The sequence below is a fragment of the Epinephelus moara genome, chromosome 24, assembly GCF_006386435.1.
Source record: "Epinephelus moara isolate mb chromosome 24, YSFRI_EMoa_1.0, whole genome shotgun sequence".
Taxonomy (NCBI): domain Eukaryota; kingdom Metazoa; phylum Chordata; class Actinopteri; order Perciformes; family Serranidae; genus Epinephelus; species Epinephelus moara.
In genome coordinates this window covers 47,538,859-47,559,867 of record NC_065529.1, presented here as the reverse complement: position 1 = coordinate 47,559,867, position 21,009 = coordinate 47,538,859, and the positions used below count along the sequence as shown (strand labels likewise).

The following is a 21,009-nucleotide window of genomic DNA, read 5'->3' as shown; positions in this document are numbered from 1 at the left end:
AAGCAGTTTTGTGTTGCTATGTGTGGTATTTATTCAGTTTTGGGAAATCACGATGTCTAGAAAGCATCAGTGGCTGCAGCTGACAGGGACAGCTAACAGCAGCAGCAAAGCTAACATCAGGACGTCATCTGTTAAAAGCCTCCCGTTGTCGGATACGACATGAAACTACTCCAGTTAGCGTAATCATGTTGTAACTAAGACATCCGCTGGAAAAAAAATATTTTTTTTCACAGACCATTTATTGAGTTACTGAGTTATTACAGACACCGCTAACGGCTAACGGCGTCCCTACGTTGCCCCGCTCTCTCAGTGGAGACACGGCTGTTGAGAGGGCCGAGCGAGAGGACGTTCCTGTAGTAGTTCCTGCCCCCCAAATAGTACCAGGAACTTCTTCAGTGGAAACGGGCCTAATGGTTGTTCAACGGTTGGTTGTTCATTTTACATGTTATCGTTTTTAGAAAATGTTATCAGCCCTTAGCTCTCTGCTAACTCCTCTTCTGTTAGGGTACTTTACCTTTTATGGTCACTGGTTTTGGTATTTTTGAACAAAGTCCCTGATTTTGATCAATAATCATGTTAATCACAGTTATTATTGTTTGTGACGGAGCATTTGTGTTTCTGTCTGTGTGTCATGTTGATCATGTGTGCAGTGTCTAAAGAGCCAGTTCCTGCCACGACTTCTATAGGTGAGTAAAACTGTTTCATTTCTTAATGGATCATCTTTGTATTTGTTTGTTCATATCCCCTCTCTCTCTCTCGACAAAACATAAAAGCTGTGGTTAATAACTCTGTGTGTGTGTATGAGTGGAGCACGAGTGAGCAGGTCGCTAGCGGAAGGATTTTTTTTGAGCACAGAGCGGATTTTTAAAAAAGTTGGAGCATCCCCTTCTCTCCTGCTCTATTCCGCCCCAGTTTCACTCCAATACCAATGAATGCATCTGTGTATTGTGCGCACACACTCTTTTTTGTCAAAACTTGGCCGCTGCAAGCTCGACAGTGGAGTTTACCAAGTGCTCTCAAAGGAACCTTTGCGAGCAGTGAGCGATTTGAGTGGAGCGGCTTTGAGTGGGGGAGCGGAGGGAACGAACAGCTCCTTGAGCGAGGAGCGGAAATTCTCACTGCTCCACTCCGCTCACATGCTCCGGTGTGTGCATGCATGTGTGAGCATGAGAACAGGTGAACCGCAAGTGACCAAAAAATGTTTTACGTACATTCAGGTGCAATGTGCATACAGCACAATGTCAGAGAGGGGAAAATACTTCATGTGTAATCCCTTATGCACACACACACACACACATGCACACAGACTTTACACATGGGCAAAATGAAATGTCAAACCCATTTTCCAGTACCTTCTTTCTGTCTCTTTCCTCTTTCCTCCCTCTCTCCCCTTCTGTTGGCCAGATTGACCAGTTCTGTGCCAAGCAGATTGGCTTTGGCCCCTGCCAACGTGTGACATGTATGTGTGTGTGTGTGTGTGTGTGTGTGTGTGTGTGTGTGTATGGCCAGTCTTTGCACAAGTAGAACATTTCGCACAGTCTCTTTCACACACAGACACACACACACACACTGAGAGGTATAAGTGCTGTAGTGACATTTGTCTGCCGGTCTCCTTTTACAGGAGTGTTTCTGTTTTATGTGATAATACTTATCAGCCAGCTGCCAGCTCGTCATCTTCCTGCCACACCTCCTCTCATCCATCCTCCTCTTCACTCCTTTCCTCTTCCCAACTGTGTTCTGCCCATTCCTTTTCCTTATCCCCTGTCATCACACCTACCGTTACATCATCACCGCTCTTCCTGCTTCATTTTTATCAATCATTGCCTTTTATTTTATTCCTTTTTTCTTTTCATCCCCACTCTTCTTCTTTATTCATTCATTCAGTCATTTTTCGTAACCACTCATCCTGTTAAGATGCTGGAGCCTATCTCAGCTGTCATTGGGTGAGAGGCAGGGTTCACCCTGGACAGGTCACCAGACTATCACAGGGCTGACACATAGAGACAAACAACTATTCACACTCACATTCACACCTACGGACAATTTAGAGTCACCAATTAACCTGCGTGTCTTTGGACTGTGGGAGGAAGCTGGAGTATCTGGAGGAAACCCACACTGACACAGGGAGAACATGCAATCAGCACAGAATTGTTCCCCCACCGGAGAACATGCAATCAGCACAGAATTGTTCCCCCACCCCAGGGTTTGAACTAGGAACCCTCTTGCTGTGAGGCAACAATGCTAACCAGTGCACCACCATGCAGCCCTCTTTTTCATGGGTACTCATATTATTGGTTAAATTAGGCCCGGATGGTCAGTAGGTCATTTTCTTGCTGCCCTCCTAAGAATTGTCTCGTCTCATCTCGTCTCTCCTTCATTGTTACTCCCTTACACACTGTAATATATAAGGGACTAATCACCAGATGCTCTCTCATTTGTTCTTTGCTTCTGCTTCCTATCTATACTTTACCGTTCCTCCTTTCCTCTCACTCCCACCCTCCTCTCCTCCCCTTTCCTCTCTTTCTGGGTAGGAGAATGTGTATCTTCTCCTAAAACACTGTTGTTAACCAGCTGAATCACTGTTATACCTGCTGAGCCCATGTGTTAACTGCCCAGCCAACAGAGAGCCAGAGACACAGACAGGCTCAGTGATAGACACCCACTCTGCATCTTATCTGCTCCACAGAAACTGACTGTCCAAAGAAAGGTAGTCAAAAGAGAGGGAACGAATAACAGAAAAGCACATCCATATTTTCCAACAGTGTCTCAGCCTCAGCTAATTTACTGTAATGTACACAACTGGCTGCACAGGTTTCTGTGCCATTTGCTGATGCACGTCAAGGCATGATGAAGCAGAATGCAAAACAACGCTTGAGCGATTTGTGCAGCGGCGTAAATTTGCTGTCATACATCTTCACACAATGATGTTAGCGTTTTGTTGAACCATCTGTTCGCTCTACAACTAGATAGAAAGATGTAAGATGTAAAACAAAACTTTCATCATTACTGTGAAGAAAAATCTGGCATCCACAACGAAGACATAAAATGTAGAGAATAGGTTATGTACAACAGAACAAACATGGCACGATGGCACTCAGAGATAAATAGAAGAATTCAAAATATTGTTTCATCAATTGTTCTATACATGTCTACTATCCTTCCGTCATCAGTCTGTTCCATCAGTCCTTCAACCCCTGATTTAAATCTCAGTCCATCCATCCTGTCGTCTGTCCTTTCTTATATTCATTCTCCCTTTTTTTTATCTAACCACCAATCATCCCTCTCATTGTCTTTTGCTGGGGTGTGATCACAATATACTTCGGCTGGGTACATGTAACCCCCTAATATCCAAAAGTTGCCAATAGTATTTATATCTTTGGAGTTCTAGGCCACAGCAATCAAGTCACGTACTGAAGTTAAAGGAGTCACACTGGGCGACATCATGCATGAGATTGCCCTATATGCTGATGATATTCTTTTGATTTTTGAATTCTCAATTTCAGCCATCCTATCTCTTCTTTAAAAAATAGTCATTGCAATGTTTCAAGCACCTTTTAGCCACCAAATGTGGCAGTTTTTTAACAATCTATGGATGTGTTTCCTGTGGGGATAGTGCCACAAATGTGGGGTGCATTCCAAATCGCAAACTTTTTATTTTTATTTTTAGTAGGTACTGCAGCTGCCCTTAAAAAGTACGTACTGTTGCATGCAGTATGCACACAATCCGGACACACTACTTTCTCCTAACATTACTCCCTGAACGTTGACCCTCTTGCTTTTATATCCGTTACCTTGGAGATAAAACAAACGCTACTTATGGAGTTCACCAGAGACGAAAATCTGCCCGTAGAGCTCTACTCTTGTTACCTCGTAATATATGTAGTTTAACGTTAAAGTTAAAACTGCACAGATTGTAGATTCTAACATATTTGTGACAGTGAAATTCCATCTGCAGTTCTCTGTTGTTGTTGTTGTTCTATTGTTATGTCCTTTTGTTGTTTGAAATATGTTTGATTTTGTTCACTTAAACAATCAATATTTCTGTTATAACTGTTCCACTGGTCATCAGTTACTTGAATGCGCTGTCATTGGATTGTGGGTCAGAATAGCCAGAAAAGCATGCAGGCTTGTATACTGCAAAATCAGACCAGATGTAGTAGGACATCCTGGTATTTTTGGCATACTGCATTAGACATACTATGTATTGGGGCATACCAAATCTTATTCTGGCCAACTATATAGTATGGTAGTATTGGAACGCACAGAGAGGTTTTGTTTAAGCAGGGCTGTGTTTGCTGCCAGGACTGAGCCACCAAAGCAAAGTATTTTAAGCCAAAACATAGTGTTTTCCTAACCATAACTAAATGGTGTTTATGGCTGAACCGAACCACACATAACAGTGTTTCCCACAGAATTAGAGTCTATGTGTGGCGGTTGGCTCTGCGCTGTGACAATATGGAGCAATGAACAAGCAAACGGTATATAGTTATAGGTTTTAGTTTTGATGCATTATATGTCTCTGTTTTAGGTCATTCTTACCTAGCTATTAACTTAATTTTATGAGCTAAATAGCTTTTTGTTTATTTGGTTCTTTTTATACCTTTTATCCTATCTTACTGTTTTAGTCCCTCAGTTTTTAGCTCCAGTGTTTTCTCATGGGGACCTACCACACTGAGAGTTGTTCCTGGTCTACTGATGGGGGTGCCGTCGGGAGACCGCTCTGACCTGGGTGGCTAAAGGGCACTGTACCTCGGGGTGGAGCCTCATGTCTGCCCGGGTCGGGGAGGTCTCTATGGCGGTGCTCCCTGTGGCTGTAGACCGTGGGCCCTCTCAGTGTGGATGGCCCCCAGAGGTGGCTTTTACCTTGCCTCGGGTCTCGGTGCTCGGCCATGTCTCTTTAGTGATAGTTTGTGTGTGTGTGTGTGTGNGTATATATATATATATATATATATATATATATATATATACCAACAGTGCATCAAATGAATGATCCAGCTCCAAAAATTAAAAAGTTTCAGTGTCTCTGGTTTGCAGAATTGTACGACACCAACATTTATTCTGGTAATTTCCTTCCTCCTGATGTTTTTCTTTTTAACCCATCCGTTCATAAATTACTCACATTCATCCACTCCTCCCACCATCATCTCTCTATCATTCATTCCATCTATTTGCTCATCCATTAATTCTTTCATTGCGGATTTGTTCCTCATATCCGTTAGGCTGTACATCCCCTCCTCTGCCCCTCCATCACTGTCTACAACCATCTCTTCCTTTATAATGTAATTGACTCAATGAACCCTCTTTCCATCCATCATCCATCCATCCAGATGTACATACATTACGAACCCTCTAAATGCTGACTCTTCTTTCCACTAGTACTTCACTGCGCCCCATCTCCATCTCCCCTTTCAGAACTCCCTGCAGCCTTCCTTTCACCCATTCACTCTCATTTTCTCCATCCATCCATCCATCCATCCATATACATCATATATCAGCAGAGCTGGATGCTGTTTGAACATCACGCTGAGCATCACAATTATTTTATTGATTGTAGCAATAAATTATTGGTTGGAGGACCTGCAAATTGACCACCAAGCATGTTACCATCATCAACATCTTCATCATGATCACCATCTGAGGCCTAAGTAAGATAGAGGAATGGAACACCAATGTACAGTAGAAAGAAAAAAGAAGAGTGAGGAAGAGACAGGGATTAAGGAGAAAGAGGTAGAAAGGATAGAAGGAGTTGAGGAGATTGGAAACTGAAAGGAGCGCGTATTTGCCACCTCCTTCACAGCATATTTCTTTATACAATATGTGTTTGTTTGTTTGCTAGTTTAATCCAAGTTGAGATGTACTGCTGATACGTCTGAGATGTTTTTATCCCACCAAAACACTCTTTGAATATAAAACGACTTAAGGACGATGAAACTGAATCAGGGAAATTCTGATTCTAGCAATGCTCCTTTTAATAACTTTTCTTCGTTGAATGTGAGCACACTTCAGTAATTGTATTTGCTTTAATTATTTTTAGTCTGGCACTACAATAGCCCAGACAGCTGTCTAATTATAAAGAGCCCGCACTTAGTTGATTTACAAAATGTCCCATAAATTTAAAGAATAAAAACAACTGGCAGAAAAAGAAGAAAACAATCGGGATTTGTTGAAGAAAGAAAAAAAAGAAGACAAATGTTGCACATATGGCAACCAGACTAGACCAAGAAAATACTGTCGGAATAATTTTCATCTAATCATAGCTGTTTTGTGTTCATGATGTAAAAACAAGCATTGCTGCATACACATTATCCCTTTTACACTAAACACTTTGATTTTCAATGAGTCCATTATGTTCATTTCATCTAAGGTGGCCTCCACGGGTAGCTGCATTTTATCATTCAATAAACTGATTGAAAACATTTCATTTTTTAAGTATGAATCCACCATTTAGACATGTTCCAATACCATTCAGGCCTTTGAAAATGGATAATGGTACCAGGAGCCTGAATGGTGCCAGCCAGGATCGTTTCTTAATAGCTTGAAGAGAGACGGAGAGCAGAGAGAGAAGAAAGTTATTAAGACGACAGTGAAAGAGACATACAGATTGAGGGATCAAAGACGGGGAGAAGGAGCTTGGGTAAATCCAGTATGCAATGCAGAGGGGGGTTTAGCTCCGTGTGTGTGAGTGTGTGTGTGTGAGTCTGTGCGCGCATGTGTTTTCTTTTTGAACCAGCTGTAAAGCTTTCTCCTTAGCTCAGGTGTTTTCTCAGCTATGGAAATGGGATTTCACACACACACACACACACACACACATACACACAAACTCTGTCACACAAAATCTTGCATATATAAGCACCCATAGAGAAGCCAGCACTTTCACCCACAGTATAGCACACACAAGTATACAAATGTATGCATAAAGAGACAAGGACACATCAGAAAGTTACAAATATGCACAGAAGTACACAGTCACACACATCCGTATGCACATACACCCGGCACAGTGTTAACATTGATGCGACGTAAATCCACTGGATCAGTAGAAAGCCACCGCAGCATAGCGTGCATTTCATGTGCAAACACGTTTTCCTCTAAAAATCAATTTCCCAGACACTGATGTATGTTAAAAGGTTACGCAACACTGTTCTCTGTCAGTTCACAAAGCAAGCGTCAGCCTTTTGTGCCTGGCCAAGGGCAGCTCCTCACTGCTGTTAGTACAGAACTCATGTTTTTCCATGGATCAGGAGCTTTTTGTGGTTAATTAGGTACACATAGTTGCACAAATACACTGATACAAACACAGACCCATGCAAAAGGCGTCCCAGGATACTGGGACCCCAAGAACAGAACTTGAGAGCGAGATCTTAAGCTAAAATTGTACATTGGTGTTTGCTTTTTCAAGGGCATCCGAAACCATGGAGATTAGGCAAATTAGACCAATAATGGATTAAAACGCAACGGCTTTGGTTGAGACACACTCTTTGTGGGTGACAGACTTCACAGAGTCATCGTGTTCTTTGAACTTTACTGCTAAAATGTTCTGATGTTTGCACGGATGTTGCAAAGGAGACGTGCTGAGGTAAAGCAGATTATGTGTTTGTTTGGCTTTAATGCTTTACCACAATAAAACAATCAGGAAATAGTTTGCTTTCCCTTGATCACGCTCTGTCTTTCTCAACCACCCCTTCTTTTGATGCCTACCTACCTTTTGAGAAGTTGGCTGTTTCCGAGTAAACAGTTTGTGTTGTGGCAGCCATGTCGATGTGTCATGTAATATCAGTTTTTGGCTGCGGTTAGGTCAGCGAGCCATAGAGTTGTTTCTCACCAAGTTCCATGTATGAGTCATCAGTAGCCCTTTTTACACAGAGATACAGGGTCGCTGCAAGGTCCCTTCATCATACCTGTGGCCTTGTAGAATCAAAAGGGGGTGTTAAATAGAACAGTGTTGACCTCTAGTGTGATAAAAAACGTATGCATCAGCAGCGCTTTCTAAACAACAACAATGGCATTAATGTGTCAATAACAGTCATTTACCATCTCTGTTATATGGTGACTGATCTCGTCCTCTGCTTTGTGGGTAAGGAGCTCCTGAATCTCATTGTTTTTCCATATTTGTGGACATTTACGGCCATTGTTCTTCTTCGAGTTAGCCGTTAACTGCTAACAGCTAGTATTAAAATCTTCCTTTGGGTCGCATGCCTAACGTGTCATTAAAACGTGACATCTGTCCTGCCCCTGTTTATACAGAAATTATTTTGGCACTGTTGCTACCTCTGTTCCCGGCTCAGAGGGGAGACAACTCTGTCTCCCCATTCCACGATCGTACCTTATATACAGAACAGTGAGTTTCATTTTAAGGTGAACAAAGAACAATAATTTTTAGTTTCAGGTCATAATAATGAAAACATAGTTATGAATATTATTTACAATTTCTGCCAATATATTCCTTTAAATCCAACACGCTGAATAGTCCTATCTCAGGTCCTTTTTTTAATACCAGAGTTGTATATGGAGAAAAAGTGGTGGAAGAAGGTTCAGCAGGCCAACATTAATATACAGTAAAATAAAAAGGGGAACATACTTAATTTTTTTCAATACAGATTTTACTGAAGTAGCAGATTCAATCCGTGCCAGCAGACCTCAGTGATGTGACATTTTGCTTCTTTAATGTGGCTTCTCCTGGATATTTTGAAGACGCACTGCACTTGAAGTACCATCAACAACTGTGCCGCTGCACAGTGGAAGCGGAAGATGGTCCAGAGTCACCTCCTTTGTGGAGAGCTAATAATTTCTATTCACAGTCCCTGCTTGTATTGGAAGTAGTTTTTCCACAGCATTACTGAAGGGCAATTATTTTCCCCAGTCTAGTTCAGCATAGCATTAGGCTGCATGTAAGGTGATTATGGCTAATGGTAGTCATTTTGTTTGGCCATAATGTGGCAGTGCTGGGTAATTGAAGGTGAGAGCAGGGTTGAGAGATGGCAATTTTTAACCTTTATGTGCTCAGGGAAGATTGAGCCTCTGTGCTCTTTTCAGGCCACTTCTTGACTACCTGCTTACACAGCTTATATTCACATTGAGTGGTCTCTCAGTCACACGTCCTTTGACAAGTCTGTCTGCCTCTTGGTCTGCCTGTCCAATCTTTCACATTATCACTCCCAACTCGTCAGATACAGCATCCTGGTCAGTGGCTCTACGCTGCAAATTATGACGCTCTAGGTTCCCCCTCTTGTGACAATTACTTTAGCTTTAGGCAACAAAACTACTTGGTTAAGTTTAAAAAAATGATCATGGCTAGCAGTTATTAATAAGTTTAATAACTTATTAATAAGTCAGGCCTTTTAAAGCTTGGTATCGGATGTTAGTCGCTGCTGCTAATTAGCTTGTGCTAACACTCTGGAGACGGTCCCTCAGCGCTGTGTCTAACCTGTTTAATAGCTGCAGAACGTGTGTTGATCTGGTGCGGTGTCGGGCGATAGGAGATCAGACCCTCAGTGTAGTCCTGTTGTTTTCCTCTGGAACTGTGAAATATGTCCACAGCAACATGTTTTGGCCTTGAGACAGCATGTTGCACTTGTTGTTGATCTTCTCTGTGATTATTGGCAGCTCGCAAACCATGTTTAAAGGTACATACCCTTGGTGAGTCCATAAAAGCAGTCTGGCTTTGTATTATTGGCACGATTTATCAACTACAATTTTAATTATTGAAATAATATGAGAGTTCAGTGTGTGTTTGTTGGGACTACTACTATGTGATTACACTGGAGTTAGTAAAAAGCTTGTTGCATTTAATGCAGATGCTGGACGGTGCCTTGTTCATCGATATCAGAAGCCGAGGGCCGCTGAGCAGGCTTCTGTATTTTATGTTGTGTGAATGAGAGTAGGTTAGTGTCACTCTCATGGGTGGTGTATTTCAACATATATTGCTACATAAAGATTTTTTAATACAGTCCAAATGAATATTCAAAATTGTTATGGATGACATACACAGTCATGATGAAAATTTACTGCTATTTTTATTTCCAAAATTAGGGGTGAACCAATTTGATATTAAGATCAATATCAGTGTCCATACAAATCACATAAAATAAAATAATTATAATAAATTAAGAACTGAAAATGCTTTTGGGATGTTGTTGCAATGTCCACAGAAACTGTGTGAAGATGCAAAATGACTATGATTGATTCAATGTTTAGATCTCAATGAGTAAATGAGTGATTTGGGAAGTGGTGCCCCCAGACATTCTTCACTGAGGTGGCCAGATGGGGCTGACGAAAATCTTGGGGTAGCACACCAAATCCAACTCAATTCTTTTTATTCCTTTTATTGTCATTATAAATAAATACCATGAAAATCAATGCACAGAATAAAACGGAACTTATAAGAATACTTATGAAAGAGAACCGCTTTCTAAAAGCTGCATTTCAGGAATTCTATTAGGCTTCTGTTGTGTATAAACTAGCCAAAAACTATGTTAATATGAGAGATAATAATAAATCTCATACTCATATATTCTGGTTTCTTACAGTTAATGTTACTAATCTACTACTAAATAAAGTAGTAGTGTACTCTGCGATTTATTTTCAAATAGACTGGTTGTCCTTTTTCTTAAAAAGACAAATATACAGCTTTTATATGAAGGAATACAGTATCATAGGAAACAAAACAATTCCTGGCAACAAGCCTTCTCAAGTTTAGGGGAGACTCGTGGGTACCCAAAGAACTCATTTTCACTCAGATATCTTGTGGGTAGTGTTCAAGGCGCCCCTTTGAAGTTGGCCATGCCACTTGTTCCCTTGCCAAAATCTTGCCTAACTCAGGGCTGTTATTTAGCCGTCTTCCCAACAAATTATCCCAATATTATTTGGTACTAATCAGTGGCGTAAGGAAGTTAGGATGGGCAGTAGTTGTATGAGCAGGGCCATGGCCCCCATGGCCCTTCCCTTGGGGGCACCACTGATTTGGGCCATAAAAATAGCTCCTCACTTCCTGTGCTCTAGAGGACTTCCCCCATATTTTAAATCACTACAAGACACCAGTTGTTCAGAACCACAAGTGTGTAAGGGGGATGATTAAAATAAAATAATAAAAAAAAATAAGCTTGAATCACTTTTATGTTTTATTTGACCGTTCACAGTAACAAAACATTCATTTGTATGAAAATATTGCATATTATTACTTTAATCCCTCATCTTTGTTAATTCTCTTCATGCATCAGGCAGCAGTCGCCTATACTAACACACTGAGCAGCTGGAGGCAAACAGTCCTTGCCTGCCCAACAAGGATATGAAGTTAATCCTCCTTTCTCAGCCGAGGGAAATAGATAAATAAGTCCACCAGTCTCTTTCTCTCTCTGGTCCTAACTTGCAAGATAAGACTCAGTTTTTGTTAAATAAGAAATTCTGTCATGAAGCAGATTTGTCTGTCTGCTGTGCAGCTGTTCGGTGACTTCACAGATCACTGTGTAGGTAACTCACACACAAACACCCACCTACACACACACACACACACACACACACACACACACACACACACACACTCGGATATCTCTGTTTGATGCTGGTGCCTGTAAGTTCCACTGGAAGTGGCTTTGTATGTGTATACACACACTTGTAGCCATTACACGTGCACGCAGACAGCAACACACACACACACACACACCCACACACTTTGGGCTGGACTTGTGGGTCAGTATTTTTTCTCCTCATGTCAGAAGAAGGGAGGTGAAATGAGGTAAGCGGCAGGGATACTGTCTAGACCAGTTGATCCCTGTGACCTGCAGTCCAGATATATATTCTGCTGCCTCTCTGTCTCGTCTTCCATTTATCACTCTTTTATTCTGCTGCTCTTTCTCTTTCTTTTTCTGGCCTGCCTTTGCCTCAGTTATCTTCTGTGTCTTAACTTTCATTTCATCTTTTTTCACTCTTTCGGCTCTCTTCATTTAGATTCAATTTTCAAATCACGTCAGCTGAATTTGCAAACAAATTTAGCACACTGCTAAGTAATTACATGCACAATGTTTATCTTAGTGGTCTATTGGAGAACTCTTTCTCTTTGTTTCACAAACTCAATTTATTTCTGCTTTGTTCCTTCCTCATTTTTTGTCTCTCTCCATCACCCTTTGCCAAGCCATATCTTTTTTACCCTTCCTCGATTTATTTCCCTCCTCCTCCACTTTAAGCTCTAGCTCTATCCTCCATCCTTCCTCATCTTTCATCAAGTCTGGCAAAAGGCTTCTTGTATGAAAAAACAAACAACCACCCGTCCCTAAAGGTGTTTCAAGTTCAAGTTCTTGATTATCATATACCCAACAATTCGAAGCAGTCGATGGCAATGAAAATGTTAGGCCCTCAGGCTCCATCCAACAGTGCTCATTAAAATTCTATAAGAAAAGACACATCTAAGACATAAAATAGTGCAAGTTAAAATATAAATAAAGTAGTATGAATTGTGTAGACTGTGGATATTGGTGTGGAGTGTGGATACCCCACCAAGCCCGATGGGACCCATTGGAACCCATTGGGACCCAACAGGTCAGGCCGGGTTTGGATATTCATTCATTCGTTTGTTGTCAAAGCAACACGAAGAAATGGACGCAGCAGTGTAAAGAGGGTTGCACGCTTGATTCAGCAGCTGCACCAAAGCAGAGTGTTTTCCCTACTGCATCCGGATCGGGAGGCGTTCAGGAACAGAATGGCGGTTTGGTAACTACTCTCTCGGGCTTGAGTCAGGTTCGGACCTAAATATGAAGCTTGAACCATAGTCTGCATGTATGTGCTTATAGCTAGACAAGCATTCATCTGATCTACTCCTTACGTGGAGGGTATACTGACAGGGAGCTGAGGTAGTGTAGTCTTGAGTTTGGTGGAATTTGGACACTTGGCACGTTCTATATTTATAAACTTTAAACAAACAGGTGAACAGTGCTCTGTGTGGTAGCAGAGGTGGGGCTTCGGGGCTCTAAGGATTGATCAAACTCTTCCCTGGAGTCAATGAGCATGAGCGGATAGACTACAGCTGGACCACCACTTTGCCATTGCAGCTCAAATTGTGTACGTTTGGCATACTAACCTATGACACTAATATTGTTACAGCCTGCAAATTACCTCTACTAATTAAATGCATGATCTACTTTAAAACCGTGGTGGTTATGTCAGAGCAAGCACCTAATACCTCTTTGTTCCGCTGTGTTTATTTCAGCAGAGAGTAGCTGTGACTTGGGGATGTTTTTCAGGGGAAGGTTTTGTGATTCTGGTCCCCAGACAATCTTGCTGTCTTGCTTCACTTTTCACTTTCTCTCTAACTGGGAGTGTTGGTGTTGGCAGTGGTATGAGAAGTTCTCAAAACTTTTGTTTGTATGAGCAGTTCTCCAGGAAGCAAGCAGAAACACCACAGGCTGAGAAATTGGCCCGTTCAGAACAGGCAAAGGGTTCTGCACTAGTGAAAGTTGCACATGTAATGTATATACACAGAGGTGGAAAAGTATTTCAAACCTGTTGTAGCTGCATGGATAGCTTGTTTGAAGTCGATATAATATGTATACATTCAGTAAAAAACATGCAAATCCCTCAAAATCAATACAGTATGGTATTGCCTATTATCTCTCAGTATGCTACTATAATGCCTTGTAATGGAGGCAAACGAACGTTAACAGTTTGGGTTTGGTTATTAAGACACGAGTACCCTCTTGTAAATTGACGCCTAGCATTACACAAGTGTGCTGGGATCAAGCATCCACTTTTTTGTCTACCGATTTCTGTCTACATTTCCCTCCTCATCTTGTTTCTCTTCTCTGCACAACAGCTCAGCCACACTTGTATTTTCCAACCCATGCTAGCGGCTCACTGGTCCACTACAGATTGTAATATGTTTCAGATTTCAGAGCGATTTTTCATCCAAACTGAGGAGAATTACAGCGGCCCGGCTCTGCAGCAATAGAATGAAGTTGAACCCGACCCTGTGCTTCAGAGAACGACAGAAAGAGAAAGAGATGAAGTTACCAGTCACAGCTATCCCACCTTTGAAAGAAAGTCTTTGAGCAGCATGATTGTATCCAGCACTTAACCTTTAATGTTGAATGGTTTGCAGAGGATGTTATTTGCATTGGAAGACATTTAAATTCAGAGACGTGGCTGGAGCAACAGATTGTTTCCTCAACTTAGATGGACATTTGTTGGAGTTGCAAAGTCCAGTTGTGGGAGGGAAATATTTTGATTTGCACAGATAATAGAGGCGACAGGTGTGTGGAAGTCACTGTGGCACATTTACACTCATAGTGACACAGCACAGTGGCTCTTCTTAGCTGATGTTACAGCTGTATGTGTTATGTGCTACTGTCCCTTTTCCCTCCATTTTGGATCTACCCAGGTGTGTTGCACCTGGTGTGGGGAGGAGGTGCTTAAGAGCTCCTGTGCCAGTAGCAAAGGAGAGAGGCCTCTGGTGTAGGGCTGGGCGATATAGACAAAAATTCATATCTTGGTATTTTCAGTCTGAATGGCGACACACGATATATATCTCAATATTTTCCATGAAATGGAATACATGTTCAGCTGCAAGTCAAAGCATCATTTGAGATGTCATATGCACTTTTAAAAAAACGGACTGTGATCAAAATAAAATGCAAAGACAGGGATTTTTCCCTGTTTGAAAATATTCAGCATGTAAATGAAAAACGATATAAAATTAATTATGTTTTGCACACAGTACTAGAGCTACAGAGGGTTAAAAGGTTTGCAGCACAGGACACAAAACTATAAGATGAGTATAAAGGTATCAAGTGGGCCTTAATCCACTGTAGTTTGTAAGAATTAAAAATCTTTATGTGGGGAGTTAAAAAGTCCAGTTTTCCATCTGTTGGCCTTTCAAATGAATCTACAGCTGGAAAATTATTTAAATCTTTTTATTTATTTAGGCTGTTAATCTTATTTATGTACAGAGCATCAACAGAGAGGGCAAGAGAGGGAGGTAGCGAGAGACACTTTGTCCTCGTTATATACGTCTTGTATATAAAACGTCTGTGTTGTCGCTGCATTTTTTAAACACATCTGTCGCCTGCATCCAGGCGCTGTCTCACTGTCACACAGTAGACTACAACTACCAAGAAGAGCGGCGACGCGCTATGATCCACCTCACACACAAACTTGCAGCACAGCGCTGTACTGCATGTGTGCTGTGGTCATTTCAGCACATGCAACATACAGACCGATGTCACACTGTAGACTAATTAACAGACAGATTAAACAGAGGAGCAGCTCTGTGTCTCTCTGAGTGTTGATGGAGAAACTGTGAGGGAGTGAGGGGGCAGAGCTGTGTGGAGAGTGTGAGAGAGGCGAGATGCACATTGGTATGTGTCATGTGACGCAACTTGACCCTATATTGATATATCGTACATTGTCATTATATCGCCCAGCCCTACATTGGTGTGGGGACTGCTGGTCCTGCTGCCCCTCAGCCTCGGATCTTTGTTGTCTTGTTTGCGTGTTAAAAGATCCCATGGATGTGGGCATTTTAAAGATGTCTTATGTGGTTATTTTGGGTCAGTGGTGGAGTTTTGTTCGCCCCATATTGCCGCCCAAAGGTGGGGCATAACAGTCAAACTTACTACAACATATGTGACTGTTGGCATTTTTAATTATGTTGATGATAATATTTACATTTGAAACGTTTAACATAATTTTAATTTCAGTTCCAGTTATTGTTTGACTGTGTGTGTGATGCACACTGCAATGAATAAGAACAAGGTATGGAGATGGTCTTCCTCCGTATGGGCAGACATTGCCACTGTAATCAAATCATTTCTCCAGTGTGACTGGGTCCAACAATAATTGCCAGTTGGTGGTATCGAGGCTGTCAGTAGATTGTATTGAATTATACCACGGCTACAAAAAATACTCACTTCTAATTGGCCGGCAGCCATCCTTTTAAATCATATAGAATTATATCTTGAGCATAGTTCTGCTCAGCAGCTTAATGCGAGGCGTCTCCTGATAATTGCTTATGTTGCACAATGCATAGAATAAAATCCTCAGACATTCGACTATATAAAACAGAATTCTGCTGCCTGGGTCCTGAGTGCACACAAGCAGATGCAGAGTTATGTCAGCATTAATCAAGCAAAGTTAAACCACAAGTGAAGGCTTCATAGCTTTATAATAACATTTTACTTCTAACTGTGGAGGCTTTCTGTGAACAGGTGCAGCCTGCAGGAACACAGGTAGACAGACAGGTGCTGTGGTTGTGTCGCAGGAGTTAAAGGGTTAACACAGTGACACTCTGAGTCGAAGTCATCCATAGCTGAGTCTTAATAAAGTCACAGGGTGGGTGGGAGGAGGGAACTTTATATAGCACACTGCCGAGCATGAAGGACTGCATTAACATACACACTCACTGACGGCGTAAACGGCCTTCACACACGCGCGCGCAAAAACACCTCCAACACACACTCCTCTGTCTCAATCAATGCATTGCTGTTGTCAAACACACACTGCCCACACACACAATGCTCTCCATATGTTTCTGTGTCTCGCACACACACACGCAGACACACAAACGCACCCTTGTGACTGTGGGGTCAATAAATCTCTCCATTAGCATTGAGATGTCTTCATCATAGTCAGTGTTGTGGAGCTACCGCTATGACTCCATTTCATGCCTGGCTTAATGCATATTTGACCTTGGTGTGACTTAACACGCACACACACACACACACACACACACACACACACACACACACACACACACACACACACCTGTACACAAACACCACATACTGCTGAAAGGTAGACATGCAAATGCCCACACTTGTATTAATGCAGGAGAGCACACACACACACACACACACACACACATCAATGTATATATATGACCTTACACATTCAAACACACACCTGTAACCTTGGAGACAGCTGCCATGAGTCCTGGGAGTCTCTGAGACAAAGGAAGTGTTGTTGAAGTTTGTGTATGTGTGTGTGTGTGTGTGTGTGTGTGTGTGTGTGTGTGTGTGCGTGTGCGTGTGCGTGTGCGTGTGATGGCTGTATGTGAGACCCCTGTGATCTGAGATCAAATAATTTCTTCCACTATGTTAATTGTATTTCTGAATGATTGTGTGTATTCGTGTTCATGAGTATAATGTTTGTTGTTGCAGGGATACCGTCAGACGGCCTCGTCCAATCCTAGTAAACTAAAATACACACCTACTTATTTGCTTCTTGTTTGGTTGAGGCTGCAACAAAGATGCAAAGATGCAATTCTGCTTTGCCACCAGAAGCAATTTTTTAATTCACTCCTCGCTTGCAATGGAAGTCAATGGGGGCGAATATTTGCAAGTGTTAGATTACTGATGTGTGACCTTGCCATTCACTGAGCTCGTTTACTCTGGCTGGTGGGCCAAGCTTGGTTTTGGCATGACTTGGCGATTGGGTCACAAACCTACTAATTCTACAGCTTCATATTCGATCAGTCTCCACAAGTTTAACTGCAGTTTATGAGGCGTGACTGACGTGATTGACATTTTCATTAGAGACCCCTCAATTCTGATTGGCTGTTTTCCTGTTTGCCATTAGGAACAATTTATCTTTTTTGAGACGTTTTCTTATTTGTTAACTTTAAGTGAGTTGTTGTCAGATAATGTGCAGTGTTTACATTCATACCACACGGCGCAAAGTGTCTCGTACTTCAGCGACATTTAAAATCCAACATGGTTGTTGAAGATTGTGATTAAAGGCTTCAAAGGGCTCTTAATGCACACAATATGTCTTGGGACAATGTTCAAATACTTAACAATACATTGGGCTAAATTTTGACTTTTTTCTGAGTGTTTTCTCTTTTTAGACTCGTCGACTAGTCTTAATTAAAATTTCCGTTTAGTCAACAGGGAAATTAGTCACCAGGAACATCCCTAGTTATAGATACTCAATATATATAATAATAATAATAATAATAACTGTAATTTATATAGCGCCTTTCAAGAAACCCAAGGTCACTTTACAATACATAGTAATGAAACAATAACACCAACAGAACAGTACAAGACAACACAAGCAGTACAGAAAAACAATAAAACTATAACAAACAACAGAAGAAAGCAGAGAAACTGTGTGATGGTACACTGGGCATGATGATGGATTATCGAATTAAAAAGCCATGGTGAACAGATGAGTTTTGAGGGTGGATTTGAAAATGTCCAGTGAAGGGGCGTTGCGGGTTATAGGCGGGAGAGAGTTCCAGAGGGTGGGGGCAGTGACGCTGAAGGCCCAGTCACCAAAAGTTCGGAGGCAGGAGTGAGGGTTGACGAGTAGGCTGGAGTCAGAGGAGCGCAGAGATCTGGATGGAGTGTAGGGGTGGAGGAGGTCTATTATGTAGATGTAGACTTGTAGATGAGGAGGAGGATTTTGTAGATTATGCGGGACTTGACTGGGAGCCAGTGGAGATGAGGGTGGGGGTGATGTGCTGCCAGGGCTTGGTGTGGGTGAGGACCCTGGCAGCTGAGTTTTGTACATATTGGAGCCTGTCCAGGGTTTTGTTGGGAACCCCGAGCAGGACACCATTGCAGTAGTCCAGGCGGGAAGTGATGAAGGAGTGGATGAGTGTTTCTGCAACTGAGTCGGTGAGTGATGGCCGGAGTCTGGAGATGTTTTTCAGGTGGTGGAAAGCAGATTTGGTGACAGATTTGATGTGGGTCTGAAATGAGAGGGTGGAGTCGAGGATCCCTCCCAGGTTGCGGACCTCAGCTGATGGTAAGATGGTGGCACTGGCAATGGTTAGGATTAGATCCCCAACCTTCCCGAGCAGTGCCTTGGGGGCCACAACCATGAGCTCTGTCCTGTTGCTGTTGAGTTTGAGTAGATTAGATGTCAACCAGGATTTTATTGCGAGGAGGCAATTGATGAGAGACTGAGGGGGCAGATGGGCAGAGGGTTTTGTACTGATGTAGAGCTGGGTGTCGTCGGCATATGAATGAAAGTTGAGACCATGGCAGCGGATGATTTTGCCTATATGGAATAATTTATACCCAGTTTAGATGTGAATACACCCATAGGAGCAGTGTGGCACAAACTGTAAGAAGAACATTTGGGAAAAAGAAAAGGTTTTTGGGTAATAGTCCTCTTGAAAAGTGTTTTATTGAAAAGATTGTCCCCAAAAACTTAGGAAAAGACACCAAATATGTCGCATCGGTGTACATAGACCCTCCAATATTAACATCATTTCACACGACCATGTAACTGTAACATGTTAAAACTTTGCTTTTTACTTTAAATAAAGAATGTTCGGCTAAATCCATGAAGGTATTCCTTTATCACACAATGCAGGAGGGTATTAGGATTAAAATTATAAAACATTACTATTGCCACTTCTTCTAGGTTGGGCCTATTTCTGAGTTAGATTGATTGGACTAATAGCACACAAGACATGAGCCACTATCTCCTCCTACTACCATCCACCCTGATCCTCTCCTCATTACTTCTGTGCAGTGGATGGATGTCAAACTTCCTGGACTGAATCCAAGCTGAGATCATGTTTCTTCTAAAATGTATTTGACAAAGCAAACCAGTCGTTGGAGTTAAGTTTGATTCAGAGGTACAAAGGAGGGCATAGAAAGGCAGGATAAGAGGAGTGTATACAGATTTATGGGATAAGATGCAGCGCTGGAGTAAATTCTCAGTGGAACTATTTTGGAGACACAGTGTGAAGGGGAAGTGTGAAGTACAACCCGGTTCTGTTTCAGTGAGCAGACAGTTTGTGTTTGTCCTGACCTCCCTTCGCCTCCTCTTTTTCTCCTCTACTCTTTACTCCTGTCTCTCCTACACCTTCTCCCCTCATCTGTCTCCTGTCCCACCTCTCCTCGAGACTCTTTTTCATTCTCACCTGCCGTTCTTGTCTTTCCTCTTTTGTTCTCTTGCCTATCTTTACTCCACCTCTTTCTCTACCGTCCCTTTGTCTTGCCTCTTCTCCCCTCCCGCTGTCTGATTTCTTCTTCTTGCCTCCCATTTGTTCTTCTCCAGTCTCCCTCTTGTCTTCTCTTCCCTTTTATCAACTCCTCTCCTTTCATCTCACCTCTACTCATTCTGACTTTTACTCTTTTATCAATTTCCCCTCTCACACGAGAGCTGTCAGCTGTTTTGAATCACTCAGTGTAAGCCCATCAGATCTACTTGGCTGTTTTTTGATCCCCCCCTTTTCCTTTCACACACACACACGCACACACACACACACACACACACACACACACACACACACACACAAGTAGGAGCTGCAGAGTGACCCATGTGGTCGGCTCATTCTTCATTCGTTTAGGGAAGCCAGTGTTTAGATTGGCTTACGGAGAAGCCACTTAAGGCCACTAATGAATCCACAGCCATCATTAACATGCAAATAGCTCCATTAAGAAAACATAGAGTCATGCAGTTTTATATTACAGCCCACTCTCCAGACACACACACATACACACACACACTTCAGTGAGTCTGGCCGGGCTGGTTGTCAGAAGCCATATTGCCACAGCACTGAACAAATGGCATTTTGTTTATCAAAACCACAAAGAGAAGATTAAAACATAACTTTTTGGGGGGTTTCACATCTCTCTAATAATGTAAAACTTAAAATAAGTTTCTTCCAAGTATTGAAAGCTAATTTATTTCCCTTTCTGCTCATTCATGCTCCTTTTCTCTTTTTTTAATTTGACTTTTGTCCTTTCTCCCCCTCATTTCCTCCTCCATTTCCTACCCACCTGCTTTTGTAAGCACATTTTGGATTTGCCCGAAAGAGAATTTCAGTTTTACACTTCGGTGAGGTACAAAAGGTGACCCACCAATAAAGAGAAGATAAGAAATAATGGAATGAAATAAACCGTATGGTAAAGTTCTCATATTTGGACCTTCTTCTTCTTCTTTTCTGACGCAGAGTGGATGCAGCATATTTATCGCTGTCATCCACTTTTACAAGCTTCCTCCGGGTCCTCTGGCACAGCTCTTGACAAGTGACATTCCTTCATCAGTCTCTCTGTCCCCTGAACC

At 42.0% G+C, this 21,009-nt stretch overlaps 1 protein-coding gene across 1 annotated transcript in view; it reads left to right on the top strand.

The window, feature by feature from the left end:
• ptprt (protein tyrosine phosphatase receptor type T) overlaps nt 1–21,009 on the top strand; it is a 531,138-nt gene that overhangs the window by 413,853 nt on the left and 96,276 nt on the right. Inside the window, exon 22 of the mRNA XM_050039413.1 lies at nt 651–686. Coding sequence (XP_049895370.1) covers nt 651–686 — 36 coding nt within the window. The remainder of the gene's footprint in view (nt 1–650; nt 687–21,009) is intronic.